Genomic DNA, 16,571 nt, shown 5'->3' on the forward strand with positions numbered 1-16,571 from the left:
CACCATTTATGGTGTCATATTGTTTTTGGTTTACAGATTGGCGCTCTCCAATCAAATTACCTATGGGGAAGGTTTAGAAGGGGGCTCCCAATCTATGTGGCCCCCCATAGGAGGACTGTTATGTAATACAGGACACCAGTAGGGGCCCAGGCAAACAGAAATATGGTCCCTGTTTAAATAAATATGTATACAACAAATGTACAGATATTCACTGTGGTGCCAGAGCAAATCATTGGCCGGTCATGTGGAGCCGCAGAGTCTGAATTGTGGCGACTTAAATATTGATACATTTTGAATTACATTGTTGTCATTTATTCTGGGCAAAATTCCAATCATCGTTGTCATAGCGACAACATCAACCCTTCCAAACGGAAAGGAGATGCATCTTGTGCAAGAAGCAGCATGGACGTGCGCCAAACCTTAACTCCGCAACAGAGAAAACACCAGAGTGTCTGCGCTCCGCCATCTACAGGAGCAGATCGTGACATCAGAGGAACACGGCACCGTGCAGATTCATCCGGATAGAACCAAATCTCCTACCCGTTCAGCTACATATTCATTACTACAGGGAGCAGTATTATAGTAGTTATATTCCTGTACATAGGAGGCAGTATTATAGCAGTTATATTCTTGTACATAGGAGAAGTATTATAGTAGTTATATTCTTGTACATAGGAGGCAGTATTATAGTAGTTATATTCTTGTACATAGGAGCAGTATTATAGTAGGTATATTCTTGTACATAGGAGAAGTATTATAGTAGTTATATTCTTGTACATAGGAGCAGTATTATAGTAGTTATATTCTTGTACATAGGAGCAGTATTATAGTAATTATATTTCTGTACATAGGAGGCAGTATTATAGTATTTATATTCTTGTACATAGGAGCAGTATTATAGTAGTTATATTCTTGTACATAGGAGGCAGTATTATAGTAATATATACTTGTACATAGGAGGCAGTATTATAGTAGTTATATTCCTGTACATAGGAGCAGTATTATAGTAGTTATATTCTTGTACATAGTAGCAGTATTATAGTAGTTATATTATTGTACATAGGAGCAGTATTATAGTAGTATATTCTTGTACATAGGAGCATTATTATAGTAGTTATATTCTTGTGCATAGGAGCAGTATTATAGCAGTTATATTCTTGTACATAGGAGCAGTATTATAGTAGTTATATTCTTGTACATAGGAGCAGTATTATAGTAGTTATATTCTTGTACATAGGAGCAGTATTATAGTAGTTATATTCTTGTACATAGGAGCAGTATTATAGTAGTTATATTCTTGTACATAGGAGCAGTATTATAGTAGTTATATTCTTGTACATAGGAGCAGTATTATAGTAGTTATATTCTTGTACATAGTAGCAGTATTATAGTAGTTATATTATTGTACATAGGAGCAGTATTATAGTAGTATATTCTTGTACATAGGAGCATTATTATAGTAGTTATATTCTTGTGCATAGGAGCAGTATTATAGCAGTTATATTCTTGTACATAGGAGCAGTATTATAGTAGTTATATTCTTGTACATAGGAGCAGTATTATAGTAGTTATATTATTGTACATAGGAGCAGTATTATAGTAGTTATATTCTTATACATAGGAGGCAGTATTATAGTAGTTATAGTCTTGTACATAGGTGCAGTATTATAGTAGTTATATTCTTGTACATAGGAGGCAGTATTATAGTAGTTATATTCTTGTACATAGGAGGCAGTATTATAGTAGTTATATTTCTGTACATAGGAGGCAGTATTATAGTAGTTATATTTCTGTACATAGGAGGCAGTATTATAGTAGTTATATTCTTGTACATAGGAGCAGTATTATAGTAGTTATATTCTTGTACATAGGAGCAGTATTATAGTAGTTATATTCTTGTACATAGGAGCAGTATTATAGTAGTTATATTCTTGTACATAGGAGCAATATTATAGTAGTTATATTCTTGTACATAGGAGCAGTATTATAGTAGTTATATTCTTGTACATAGGAGACAGTATTATAGTAGTTATATCCCTGTACATAGGAGGCAGTATTATAGTAGTTATATTCTTGTACATAGGAGGCAGTATTATAGTAGTTATATTCTTGTACATAGGAGCAGTATTATAGTAGTTATATTCTTGTACATAGGAGCAGTATTATAGTAGTTATATTCTTGTACATAGGAGGCAGTATTATAGTAGTTATATTCTTGTACATAGGAGCAGTATTATAGTAGTTATATTCTTGTACATAGGGGCAGTATTATAGTAGTTATATTATTGTACATAGGAGCAGTATTATAGTAGTTATATTCTTGTACATAGGGGCAGTATTATAGTAGTTATATTATTGTACATAGGAGTAGTATTATAGTAGTTATAAACTTGTATATAGGAGCAGTATTATAGTAGTTATATAAAACAAATGCTGGACCCTACACTAGCTGCCAGGACAGTAGGTCTTCCACAGGGCAATATATCTGGGCATATAAGTGAAAACGATCCCATTCAGAGTGCTTACCTGAATCTCGTGGACCTGCAAAATCTGTAACGGGACCTCAAACTTCCATGCATCATTAACCGCTCTGGTCTTTTCCTATGGGACAGACATACTTTTTGGACCCCCCTAGGGCACGGGTGTGGCTGCAACCAAGAATTCCCACCTCTCGTGACACCGCTGATCACAATGATTGTGCCCCGGTGTCTTGAACCCCCTGGGGTCCGTCAGCTGTCTACGTGGCAAATGCTATTAAATGCAATGTTTCTGGAGAAGGTTAAGGTTTCAGCTGGAGATCTGAAGTGAGCATCAGACGCCGGTCGACCCCGGCTTATCACAACACAATAATTAGCTGCCAAGATGTTTCACTTGCAAAATTAATTATTATAGACTCGTCACATAAATTGCCCTATCTAAAGTGATGATTCATTTAGCCTCACGTCGAATCTCTATAATCTCCGCCAGGATCCGGCGATGGCAGGTGACGATTAAATTGCTGAAAACTGTAATTTGTGATTCTTGATTAAAAGAAAAAGTCAGCCTCACGGGGCTGAAGATCCCGAGCCGAGGACAATTATGTGGAGCGCTGGCATATGGCGCCGCTCAGATTTTTTCTTGCAATATTGTATCTAAAAAAGATACAATATTGCAAGAAAAAATCTTGCAATATTCTGATATAGTAAATATTGCTATAAATGTCTCCACCATACAGGGGGAGCTTTCAGGCCTAATGCACACGACCGTTGGCCGACTGTGGCCGTTTTGCAAAACGGCGCATCCGCAACACACGGGCACCGGCCGTGTGCAACGCGCATCATGGATGCGGACCCATTCACTTGCAATCCGGGATGTGCGGTGCGGAAGGGAAGCACGGATCGGAAGCCAGCGGAGGGTGTTTCTGTCCGTGCCTTTGCACTGCAATAAAATGTTCTACAAACTGGCCCCATATCTGGAGAAACCAGGGAACCCCAGAGACAGGAAAATCCTGAGCCACTAAAGACTGAGCGCCCACAGCCTGGCCGTCGAATCCGGGCAGCATCGACAGAGCTACATGCCTAGAGAAAGCAGACTGTGCCACCTGGAGGTGGTGGAGGATGAGGCCCACTTCCTGATATACTGTCCCAAATACTCAGCAGTGAGGGACATCCACTTTAGGAGACTCTCTGATCTCTGCCCAGACGTCAGCTCCATGGAGGAGGAAGAGAAGCTGCCCATCCTGCGGGGAGAGGAAGAGAACACTGTGGACATAGCAGCACTGATTCAACGTTATCAGATTGTGCAGGAACACGTCCCCAAATGGTGACACCCTTCATTACAAACTGCTGGTAATTTATTCATTTAAATGTTTTAAGCCACACGACGGGGAGATGCAGCGGTGGCCGGGCAGGGATCCGGAGGGACGCGGTGGTGGGGAGAAGGTAAGTATAATGTATATGAGGGGTCCAGGCATGGGGGGTCATTATAGGGGTTGGATAACCCCTTTAAGGAGTGTGTGGGCACAAGAGCTACGCCGTTCCCATAGTAGTAATCGTAGGTTAAAAAAATAAAATTGAATATAAATCCACAAATATAAAAAATTTTTAAAGAAAAACCTTGCCCATTTAGCAAATATAAAAATAAACATAATTTATATTGTTGCCACTGAGCTTCCAAAATATTTGGTTTTTTTATTCCACAAAGTGAACGCCGTAGCGGTCACCTCAGCTTCCACCAAAAAGCAGAATAAAAAAATAGTTATGTCAATTTTTTTTTAAATAGTAAAACATTTTTAAAAAAGTGACCGTCGTAATGCAAAAAAACGATAGCATTATTCCTTTTTTTCTGGTCCGTCCCTTAAATGATTTCCATCTGTTTTACAGTTTGCCCTCGTCTGGCTTTGCCGATGGAAAAAGTTACGGCTCACGGAAGGCCGAGAGCAAAAAACTAAAAGGGATTAAAGGGGTACCCCCCAAATTCAGCTAAATATTACAAAAAGTGAAGCTGAAGTCTTATCTATGCTGTATATCAATTCCCCGGCTTGGGCTTTGCCTTTGTTACCCCCAACTGTGCCAAATGACGGACTCAGAGCCCCCATTTGGACCAGACGGCAGGGGCAACACCTGCCCTGGCTCTTCCTAGAGACAGGCGTTACCTTCTGCTGGTTCCGGGGCCCCTATCTATCTCTATGGCGAGCCATGATGGACACTTAGAATGCTCTGTGGTTGCCAATAAGGATTTGGGGCCCCTGGTTCTCGGAAACAATAGGGCCCAGAGAGATTGGAGGTCTGACTTATTTTACAGGTCAGAAAACAAGAAATAGGTTGTCTCCAGCTGCATAGTGTGCTTGCTCTAGGGTTTCCATGGTAACAGAAAGATGTCTTATAAAGTAGAGTAGGGGTTTGCTAGGCTGCTTTCTCGCAGTGATTTCTATCAGTGACTGTGAGCCATGGAGCACAATCACTGAGGTGTGAACACGGCCATGGTCCAAGGAGCGGATTCCAGTGACAGTTTCCCGCTCTCCAAGCACCGGCTCCTCCTCCGCCCCCTCATTACACTAACGGTGACGCGAGTGCGCAGTGCCTTTTATAAACATCGCAAGCCCCGCCTCCCTCCCAAGCTGTCCGTCATTGACACCCACATCTCCCAATCGCGTTTCTCGCCCCGCCACTTGACCACGCCCCTGAGCGTCCCTACGCTCCGTACGGTGAATTTTACTCTATCGTTGCCGGAAATCGCCTGAATGAGTCACCAATACTATTGGACTTGTACCCGTGAAGCAGTTAACTTCAGGCCACGCCCCTTGTTTATGTCTAAGAGGAGCTCGTCCCTCAGCTGCCGCCATGTTGGGAAGGTCAGTAGAGAAAGAAGGGGAGGAGTGCAGGCTGTCACACCGCCCCCTCCTGAGGGAAAACAGGGACCCGCCGCGGACTCCGTCACCCCCGGGACAGCGGCCCCTTCTCCGCCGCCTGGACTTCATGCTGAGGAGGAGAAAGACGTGCGAGGGAGCCGACCCGGCCGCGGACACCCGGGGGAGTCTAAGCGAGCCGAGCCGGGAGCTGGCGGCCGGGTAATAGCCGCGGACCTTACAGCGGAGGAGAAGAGCTCGGCCGAGTCCATGGACAACACGTCCATCATCACCCAGCTCAGCAACCCGAAGGAGGAGGCCATCCTGTCCTGCGCCCAGGAGAAGGGTGAGCGCCCTGGGGTGGAGGGGGGCAGTGCCAGGGTGAGTGCCCTGGGGTGGAGAGGGGCAGTGCCAGGGTGAGTGCCCTGGGGTGGAGAGGGGCAGTGCCAGGGTGAGTGCTCTGGGGTGGAGAGGGGCAGTGCCAGGGTGAGTGCCCGGGCGTGGAGGGGGGCAGTGCCAGGGTGAGTGCCCGGGGGTGGAGAGGGGCAGTGCCAGGGTGAGTGCCCGGAGGTGGAGGGGGGCAGAGCCAGGGTGAGCGCCCGGGGGTGGAGAGGGGCAGTGCCAGGGTGAGCGCCCTGGGGTGGAGAGGGGCAGTGCCAGGGTGAGCGCCCTGGGGTGGAGAGGGGCAGTGCCAGGGTGAGCGCCCTGGGGTGGAGAGGGGCAGTGCCAGGGTGAGCGCCCTGGGGTGGAGAGGGGCAGTGCCAGGGTGAGCGCCCGGGGTGGAGGGGGGCAGTGCCAGGGTGAGCGCCCGGGGGTGGAGAGGGGCAGTGCCAGGGTGAGTGCCCTGGGGTGGAGAGGGGCAGTGCCAGGGTGAGTGCCCTGGGGTGGAGAGGGGCAGTGCCAGGGTGAGTGCCCTGGGGTGGAGAGGGGCAGTGCCAGGGTGAGCGCCCGGGGGTGGAGAGGGGCAGTGCCAGGGTGAGCGCCCGAGGGTGGAGAGGGGCAGTGCCAGGGTGAGCGCCCTGGGGTGGAGAGGGGCAGTGCCAGGGTGAGTGCCCTGGGGTGGAGAGGGGCAGTGCCAGGGTGAGTGCCCGGAGGTGGAGGGGGGCAGTGCCCTGGGGTGGAGAGGGGCAGTGCCAGGGTGAGTGCCCGAGGGTGGAGAGGGGCAGTGCCAGGGTGAGTGCCCGAGGGTGGAGGGGGGCAGTCCCCTGGGGTGGAGAGGGGCAGTGCCAGGGTGAGTGCCCTGGGGTGGAGAGGGGCAGTGCCAGGGTGAGTGCCCTGGGGTGGAGAGGGGCAGTGCCAGGGTGAGTGCCCTGGGGTGGAGCGGGGCAGAGCCAGGGTGAATGCCCTGGGGTGGAGCGGGGCAGAGCCAGGGTGAGTGCCCTGGGGTGGAGAGGGGCAGTGCCAGGGTGAGTGCCCGGGGGTGGAGGGGGGCAGTGCCAGGGTGAGTGCCTGGGGTTGGAGAGGGGCAGTGCCAGGGTGAGTGCCCGGAGGTGGAGAGGGGCAGTGCCAGCGTGAGGGGGGCAGAGCCAGGGTGAGCGCCCGGGGGTGGAGCGGGGCAGAGCCAGGGTGAGCGCCCGGAGGTGGAGCGGGGCAGAGCCAGGGTGAGCGCCCGGAGGTGGAGCAGGGCAGAGCCAGGGTGAGCGCCCGAGGGTGAAGAGGGGCAGTGCCAGGGTGAGCGCCCGGGGGTGGAGGTGGGCAGTGCCAGGGTGAGCGCCCGGGGGTGGAGGTGGGCAGTGCCAGGGTGAGCGCCCGGGGGTGGAGGTGGGCAGTGCCAGGGTGAGCGCCCGGGGGTGGAGAGGGGCAGCGCCAGGGTGAGCGCCCATTGGTGGAGAGGGGCAGTGCCCAGGGGTGGAGAGGGGCAGTACCCAGGGGTGGAAGAGGTAGTGCCAGAGTAACTGTCTGAAAGTGGAGAGGGCAGTGCCAGGGGGAGCGCCCAGGGATGAAGGAGGTAATTCCTGAATGAGTGTCCAGGGGTAGAGGGGGCAACGCCAGGGTGAGTGCACAGGGGTAGAGGGGGTAATGCCAGTGTCTGAAAGTTGAGAGGGCAGTGCCAGGGGGAGCGCCCAGGGATGGAGAAGGCAATGCCAGGGTGAGTGTCCAGGGGTAGAGGGAGCAATGCCAGGGTGAGTGCACAGGGGTAGAGGGGGAGGAGGGCTGTGACAGTGTGTCCAAGGATAGAGGGGGGTGGGGGGGAGTGCCAGAGTGCTCGGCGGTGGAGGGGTCACTGTTCTAACCTTAGTGTGAAGTATCCTGGGTGATGCCACCACTGCTGGGGTTGTAGCCTGTGCCAAGGTAAAGGTTAGCTGCACCAATATAGGGCTTGTGCCAAAAATAAGATGACCAGAAGAGGGCTATGCTTTCTACTTTGCCCAAACTGGGGGTTAGATGCTTATGGGATTGATCTGTACCCTAGAGCATGATGATGCCGTGTTTGAGGACTGATGGCATCTCTAGAGGGCGGCCTGTGCTGTGCCCGGTGATGCCCAAATTAACGATTTTGGGTATTGGGGGAGTGGGGTCCCTAATGTACTGAGGGGTACACCCAAAATATGGGGGGTCTGTAATGCCCTCTGTACATCAGTAAGGGTACCCTGGTGTGCCAGTCCTTGCCCCAGAGATCGGAGGCACTGGATTCTCTGTGGTAGCTGGTGACCGATTCAGTTATAGCGGAAGGAGTCTTTACGGTACCTGGAGTGGAGATGACATTTAGATCTGGTGCCAAGGGGGAGTGGATGTGATGTGTGCCCGGGGGATGGGCGATAATGGCGGTACCAGGAAGGCTGGCATTGTGGACCTTGCTGGTGATGATGGATCCCCTTTAGAGTGTGGGGAGTTACATGACCTAGTGGATGTGGGGAGTTGTAGTAATGATGATGGGGTCAGACGCTTTTCACTGATTGGCTCGTTACACTAGGATAGCTTCCTGTAGGTGGCACTAGAGAGTGTGAGCTCATTTGCATACTTTTGTTCCCAGGGAGCATTGCTTGTAAGACGCCCTGCACCTCAGAGAATCGGTACCTTCCCAGAGTAGACCACACCGACGCTGGGTACTGGTTGGCCTTGGGGCCCCGGTTCTGCAAAGCAGATGTGTATCAGTCGCTATAAGTAATGCTGCTTGTAGTCTGGCATTGGGCCCCTTCCTCATTCTGATGGGGTGAAGGGACACTAGTGCTTTTGGCCCTTGGAGGGCATCATCCCAGAAATCATCAGTGAAGCTGCGCCCGTGGGCAACCATGTAATTCATGAATGGGCCCAGTCCTCCGGAGTGGGAGCTGCCTTAGGATCCCCTCTCCGTTTCCAGCCTACAGTGTGGCTGTAAGTCGTGCTAGCAGCTCCACCTATGTGATCAACCTATTGTCTGGGTGGACAATCCTTTTAAAAGCTATAGATGTAGCTGATATTTTTTAAGACTGCTGTAGAGTATGTGTAAGTCCTGCACCAAGCTGCTGAATCTGCCATAAATCCATCAGAGCGCTGCTCCTGTTTCTCACAGCTCTCTCTGCTCTCCCCCTCCCTTCTCTCTGTGTTAAAAGGGTTTTCCAAAGTCTTTTTACTGGTGACCATCAGTGAGGGAGGGTCCGACACCCGGGTCCCCCTTCTATCAGCTTTTTGACAAGGCATTGGTGCTCGCAGTAGCGCCGCGGCGTTCTCCCTGCTCACCAAGCACAGCACTTTACATTGTATAGTGACTGTTCTTGGAATCGCAGCTCAGCCCCATTAACTTCAAAAGGCCTGAGCTGCGCCTAGGCAATGTGACTGATGAACGTGGCATCACATGGCCTAAGGAAAGCTACTGCTTTCTCAAGCAGCTGATCAGTGCGGGTAGGAGAAGAGGTTGTATATGGCAGATCTGAGTGTGGAGAGGGCAGAAAGTATCCAAGAAGAGCAGACCACACAGGTTGTAGATGGGGAGGAAAATGCACACAAGGCAGTCTGTAGTTGGGTCGTCACATATGTTGTGTAGAGAGAAAGCAGAGCACCCACAGCAGAGTCTGCAGGAGAAGGCAGAGGCATCGCACACATCGCCATATACGTGAGATCTCTCACGAGCTGTAGAAGGAGAAATCTGAGCTGATGCGGGAGAGCTAGTGGAGCTGGCAGCATCCTGGACACACAGATCCAGCATGTGTTACTAGAAGCAGGATGTCACCTGAAGATCTCAGCCTGAAACGTCTATATTCACTGCAGGAAACGGATGTAGCGGTCATTGTCAGGGGCGTCCTTCGCCTGCAGTTTCTATGGAAGGTGGAGGGATCTGTTCACGATCTTCAGAGTCCCTCGCCTGGGACGTCTTTGTTGACTTTATGCTTTATTTCAGGGACCCTACACGTTAGTTAAATGTCAGCTGAGTGCATAGGCACTTTGTATTTTTGTCATATGTATTTCCGCCACTTGCGCGTACTTTTTATAGACCTCTTATTAAAGGGACACTCCATAACGGCCTGATGCACTGTGTTAGGCCTAGTGCAGGGCCCCTGGGGGTGGAGCATGACACAGGGTTTCAAGGACCGCAAAAGAGAATCTGTGTCGCGCTCTGGGCCTAATGCAGTATCGGCTCTCCCTGGAGTGCCCCTTCTAATATAGCGAGGCTTCCTTATATGCTGTGTGGCAGGAGGAGGTCGCTCCATGCCGGACTCCGGCGCTCCGTCATCCTATCTAGTCAGCTCCATTTATTTTTGACCCAGGACATGGCGGCTGGTGCGAGAAGACTCGTCCCTCAGGTACACACAGCAGGATAATTGCGGTAATCCGTCACCATAACTGTCCAGTGCGGGCAGCTGGTGAGAGCAGGGCCGGCGAGCGGGGCGTTGAAGACACGGCTAAATGTGAATGCAATCTAGTACTCCCGGTTATCGGCCATGTCAGGTGGAGAGCGGGATACCGGCTATTGTTTGCTGCTATCAGCCATTTCAGATGGAAGGAGAGGCTGCCGGCGGCACAGATAGGGAGGAGACGCTGCCAGCGGCACAGATAGGGAGAAGAGTCTTCTGATGGTGGAACTGATAGGGGGAAGCTGCTGGCGGCGCAAAACTGATAGGGGGGGGGGATGCTGCCGGCGGCGACACACTGATGGGGGGGGGGGGGTTGCTGCCGGCGGCGACACACTGATGGGGGGGGGGGGTTGCTGCCGGCGGCGACACTGATGGGGGGGGGGGGGGGAAGGGGGATGCTGCCAGCTGCGACAGATGGGGGCTGGGGATGCTGCCGGCGGCGGCACAGATGGGGGCTGGGGATGCTGCCGGCGGCGGCACAGATTGGGGCTGGGGATGCTGCCGGCGGCGGCACAGATGGGGGCTGGGGATGCTGCCGGCGGCGGCACAGATGGGGGCTGGGGATGCTGCCGGCGGCGGCACAGATGGGGGCTGGGGATGCTGCCGGCGGCGGCACAGATAAGGCATCCATCCGCGCCACAGACTGCCCATAAGTAGTAGTCAGACTAGCTGCTGGTGGTCAGTGAGAGGTTAAGTTAACTACAACTCCCAGCAAAGATTAGCTTCAGTCTATAGTTCCTTACAACTCCCAGTGTTCACTACAGCCAAAAAGTCACGTGCTGCACACCACTTACGGGACACATTGAGAGTTGTAGTTACAACACCGATCATGGTCAGTGCATGCTGGGAGTTGTCATTTTGTCACAGCTGGAGATTCACAGGAAGCAGGTGCCTGGTCATGGGTGAGAGTTGTAGTTTCACTACAACTAGAGGGTCACTGATTTCTAACCACTGCCAGGGCATGCTGGGAGTTGTACTACTCCGCAGCTAAGTGAGCTACAGGCTGCAGACCATCTGGACATAGCAGAGGTTGTAGTTTATCCACTGGTGGACAGGTACAGGCTGAAGACCACTGCCTGGGGATGCTGGGAAATGTAGTCTTGCTACAATGGGAGAGACACAGGGAGCAGATCTCTAGACATGGTGAGAGTTGTAGTTACACCACAGGTTGCAGTTTTACCATGGCTGGGGAGGCACAGGTTACAGACCAGTATCTGTACATGCTGAGAGTTGTAGTTTACAGGGTAGCTGGGTAGCCAGAGGGTAGTTTCAACACAGCTGGAGAGCACAGGTTACAGACTACTCTGCGCATGCTAGGGGTTGTAGTCTGCGCACATCTTTTTGTTGCATATTTTGCGCTGGACTTTTCTGACGTCCCAGGAATGTAGAAAGCTGAAACGCAAAGGAACATTCAGATCCCGCTCCCACGAGGGGCGCCCGCCGGGGTTCACTATCACAGGACGGGGGCAGCGATGCCGCAGGTTTAGGAATGAGGAGATTTTTGGGGGAGAATTTGTAAAATTCCTCTATGTTTGTGTAGTGGCAGGCGTCCTGGTGTCGGCTTAAAATCACATACAAGTCAGTACAGCGCGGGCCCCGCTCTGCTGAGGTCGTCTGAGATCAGCCTCTTGTCAAAGCAGAGGCCAGGCTGTGGGTCTGTTCATCTCCCATGCTTTACACTGCGGCTCTGCTTCTTCTGATGGGCTGGACAGAATTCAGCGCCTGGAAGACTGATGTACACATTACATATGGAGCTAGCAGGTGAGCGAAGCAGAGGTCATAGACGGGACCCCTGCACTTCAGGCGATCCCCAAACGTTCTGGCGCCTCAGTGTGTGTTCTTGGTTTCTAGGCAACAGCGCAGCAGCCATTAATAGCGCGTCATGTGAGCAGCGTGATCCGGGGAAGCTGCCGTGTCCTTGGTGGAATCTCGCACATATCAGCCCCTCTTAATCTGGCATCGCTGGGGCGTGCAGGTGCTGGATCGTCACGATACTTAGGATATTATCTGATTTCCTCGCTCATCTTGTGCATTTTGTGTTCTATTGTAGTTTCCTTCTGCTGGATTATCAGCTGCCGGATTAAAGGAATGCATTTAGCTGTTGCACTGGTGTCCGTTTTAGACGGCGGCCCTGTAAAAACATTAAAGGGGTCGTTTTGTGAAGCCAGAACCTGTTCAGATGGGGCATATAGACATCATAGTGGGGGTCCTGAGCAGAGAACCCCCCCCCTATGTCGCCCAAGACCCATTACCTGGATGGTCCGTCATTCGATGGGGGCTTCAGAAGTTGCATGTAGCTGCTGTTTTGTCAGCGGTGCCAAGCGTTCTGTTGGCACCGCTGATCAGATGGGCGAAGCGCTCACCTACTCCAGTGATAAGCTGGGGAGCGCCCCCCCCTCTGCTGATCCTGTGCGTCCGTCGATCTCATGGCTTCCTTTACACTTGTCGTTTAGTTGCCAACGTTGGCGGGAATGGTTTACAGACCGCAGCAGCCTGTGAATAATAAATACCCCGCTGCTTTGAGGCGGAGCGCTGCCCAGGAACTAAAGGTTTATTTCAGGCCCTGAATCCGGAGGGATTCCCCCCCCCCCCCTTTACACCCCCACCTGTCTGCCCATCAGTAACAGATCAATGTCTCCATAGTCTAGCGGAGCCTCCTGCTGGGCTCGGAGACCATGGATATCCGGCTCATGGTGACCCCGCTCCTCTTGTACATAGATCTGCACCACATAAACAGGGCGTGCTCCCTGCTGACCATATGCACGGGGCGTGCTCCCTGCTGACCATATGCGCTGGGCGTGCTCCCTGCTGACCATATGCACGGGGCGTGCTCCCTGCTGACCATATGCACGGGGCGTGCTCCCTGCTGACCATATGCACGGGGCGTGCTCCCTGCTGACCATATGCACGGGGCGTGCTCCCTGCTGACCATATGCACGGGGCGTGCTCCCTGCTGACCATATGCACGGGGCGTGCTCCCTGCTGACCATATGCACGGGGCGTGCTCCCTGCTGACCATATGCGCTGGGCGTGCCCCCCCGCTGACCATATGCGCTGGGCGTGCCCCCCCGCTGACCATATGCGCTGGGCGTGCCCCCCCGCTGACCATATGAGCGGGGCGTGCCCACCCGCTGACCATATGAGCGGGACGCCCCCCCCCCCGCTGACCATATGAGCGGGGCGCGCCCCCCCCCGCTGACCATATGAGCGGGGCGCCCCCCCCCCCCCCGCTGACCATATGAGCGGGGCGCGCCCCCCCCCCCCCGCTGACCATATGAGCGGGGTGCCCCCCCCCGACCATATGAGCGGGGCGCGCCCATCCCCCGCTGACCATATGAGCGGGGCGCGCCCCCTGTTCGCGGTAATGCATTTTTCTAATTGAAAAATGGACCCTTAAAACATAACTTTTACGAAAGATAAAACCGCCCTGTAATCTCAACAGAGGATAGATAATAATCAAGGGCAACAAAACGGCCCAACTAACATTGTACATGGAGTATCCCAATTATTGATAAATACATTAGGAAAACCGGAGCAGGGCTATGGGAGAGTTGAAGTTGAGCACAGGGAACACTTCCCTGTACCTGGTTGATCCTGCCGGTAGGATATGCTTGTCTCAAAGATTAAGCCATGCACGTGTAAGGACGCACGGCCGGTGAAACTGCGAATGGCTCATTAAATCAGTTATGGTTCCTTTGATCGCTCCAACAGTTACTTGGATAACTAGTAATCCTAGAGCTAATGCATGCCGACGAGCGCTGACCCCCAGGGATGCGTGCATTTATCAGACCAAAACCCATCCGGGGGCGCGGTGGTCTCTGTCTCCCCGCTCCCGCCTGCCGCCGCACTTTGGTGACTCTAGATAACCTTGGGCCGATCGCACGTCCCCGTGACGGCGACGATCCATTCGGATGTCTGGCCTTTCAACTTTCGATGGTACTTTCTGCTCCTACCATGGAGACCACGGGTAATGGGGAATCGGGGTTCGATTCCGGAGAGGGAGCCTGAGAAACGGCTACCACATCCAAGGAAGGCAGCAGGCGCGCAAATTACCCACTCCCGACTCGGGGAGGTAGTGACGAAAAAAATCAATACCGGAATTACGCTTTAAGTCCTTTAACGAGGATCTATTGGAGGGCAAGTCTGGTGCCAGCAGCCGCGGTAATTCCAGCTCCAATAGCGTATATTAAAGTTGCTGCAGTTAAAAAGCTCGTAGTTGGATCTTGGGATCGAGCTGGCGGTCCGCCGCGAGGCGAGCTACCGCCTGTCCCAGCCCCTGCCTCTCGGTGCCTCCCCAATGCTCTTGACTGAGTGTCCCGGGGGCCCGGAGCGTTTACTTTGAAGAAATTTGTGTGTTCAAAGCAGGCCGGGTCGCCTGAATACTTCAGCTAGGAATAGTGGAATAGGACTCCGGTTCTATTTAGTTGTTTTTCGGAACTGGGGCCATGATTAAGAGGGACGGCCGGGGGCATCCGTATTGTGCCGCTAGAGGTGAAATTCTTGGACCAAAGCGAAAGCATTAATCAAGAACGCAAGTCTGACCATAAACGATGCCATCCTGCGGCGTTATTCCCATGGGGTGTTGATACCAATTATTTAAAACCATCTAGGGCATTCTAGGGGTTTCGCAGGACAGGGAAGTCCCACCGCTAGGGGTTGTCCTTGGGCTTAGGTGTAATCAGGGCCTCTATAGGGGAAGTGTTCCCTGTGCTCAACTCTCCCATAGCCCTGCCCCCGGTTTTCCTTATATATTTATCAATAATTGGGATACTCCATGTACAATGTTAGTTGGGCCGTTTTATTGCCCTTGATTATTATGTATCCTCTGTTGAGATTACAGGGCGGTTTTATGGGTCAATTTTTCAATGTATATTACCTTCCACAGTTTGAGGACACCAATACTGTCCTTCTATTATCTAGCTTTAGTTGTTTAGCATTTATCAAATTGCAAGTTTGTAGCATTTCCTCCAGTTGTGACGAGGGAACAAAAAAGATTTTATCTGATAATAATAATCTCTCTAGAACGCCTTACAATTCAGAAGATTAATGTACGAAACAAGAGACTTCACAACGTAACTGGCTAATATACAACCAAAACACTAGGACTGAGGGCCCTGCTCCCAAGAGCTTACAATCTATGAATCTGATGTCCGGTAACTGTCTGCATGAGGTACTTGCCACATGTGTAGATAGTATATAATCTTATCGTGTACTGACCCTGAGTTACATCTTGTATTATACCCCAGAGCTGCACTCGCTATTCTGCTGGTGCAGTCACTGTGTACATACATTACATCACTTATCCTGTACTGATCCTGAGTTACATCCTGTATTATACTCCAGAGCTGCACTCACTATTCTGCTGGTGCAGTCACTGTGTACATACATTACTTATCCTGTACTGAACCTGAGTTACATCCTGTATTATACTCCAGAGCTGCACTCACTATTCTGCAGGTGCAGTCACTGTGTACACACATTACATTACTTACCCTGTACTGATTCTGCGTTACATCCTGTATTATACTCCAGAGCTGCACTCACTATTCTGCAGGTGCAGTCACTGTGTACACACATTACATTACTTATCCTGTACTGATCCTGAGTTACATCCTGTATTATACTCCAGAGCTGCACTCACTATTCTGCTGGTGCAGTCACTGTGTACACACATTACATTACTTATCCTGTACTGATCCTGAGTTACATCCTGCACTATACTCTGGAGCTGCACATTTGATAATGTTGCTCCCTGTGCGCCGCGCCGCCCCCCAGTACAATTCTGGGGTACATAACCTGGTCTGCTTGCTGTCACTGAATGGGGAGCGTGCTTCTGATTTCTGCCACCAGCTAGAAGTGAGAGGAGAAGCTTGTTGTCAGAACAAGTAATGTCACTGTCAGAATGGGTTATCAGCCTTTGGGTAGAAAGAAAAATCCTCCCATTCACTGACTGTAAGCAGAGATCTGTACAATTATAAACTGTAACATGAAGTTTATGAGCAAATAGAAGAGGTTTGTGTAAGGTCCCTGTAATGTATGTACTGTACAGAGTGTAACTGATCCTTATCTGTGTCCTCCTGCCCCCTCTGTCCGGAGCAGTGCACATGTGAGAGAGGTTATGTACACAGGGGGCGCTGCTGAGCGCTATGTACAGGAGCAGATACCGGTGACCTTACACAGTATCATCATCCTCATACACTGACTCTACCAGCAGAATAGTGAGTGCAGCTCTGGAGTGTAATACAGGATGTAACTCAGGATCAGTACAGGATACGTAATGTAATGTATGTACACAGTGACTGCACCAGCAGAATAGTGAGTGCAGCTCTGGAGTATAATACAGGATGTAACTCAGGATCAGTACAGGATAAGTAATGTATGTACACAGTGACTGCACCAGCAGAATAGTGAGTGCAGCTCTGGAGTATAATACAGGATGTAACTCGGGATCAGTACAGGATAAGTAATGTAAT

General features: G+C 51.2%; 1 protein-coding gene across 2 annotated transcripts in view; it reads left to right on the forward strand.

The window, feature by feature from the left end:
* Positions 1–5,272: 5,272 nt before the first annotated feature.
* Positions 5,273–16,571, forward strand: part of LOC122938578 (CTD small phosphatase-like protein) — a 56,867-nt gene continuing 45,568 nt past the window's right edge. For both annotated transcript variants that reach the window (XM_044294174.1, XM_044294176.1), the window contains exon 1: positions 5,273–5,672. In XM_044294174.1, the coding sequence (XP_044150109.1) occupies positions 5,288–5,672 (385 nt within the window). In that variant the 5' untranslated portion in view covers positions 5,273–5,287. The remainder of the gene's footprint in view (positions 5,673–16,571) is intronic.

The sequence above is a fragment of the Bufo gargarizans genome, chromosome 5 (assembly GCF_014858855.1).
Source record: "Bufo gargarizans isolate SCDJY-AF-19 chromosome 5, ASM1485885v1, whole genome shotgun sequence".
Taxonomy (NCBI): domain Eukaryota; kingdom Metazoa; phylum Chordata; class Amphibia; order Anura; family Bufonidae; genus Bufo; species Bufo gargarizans.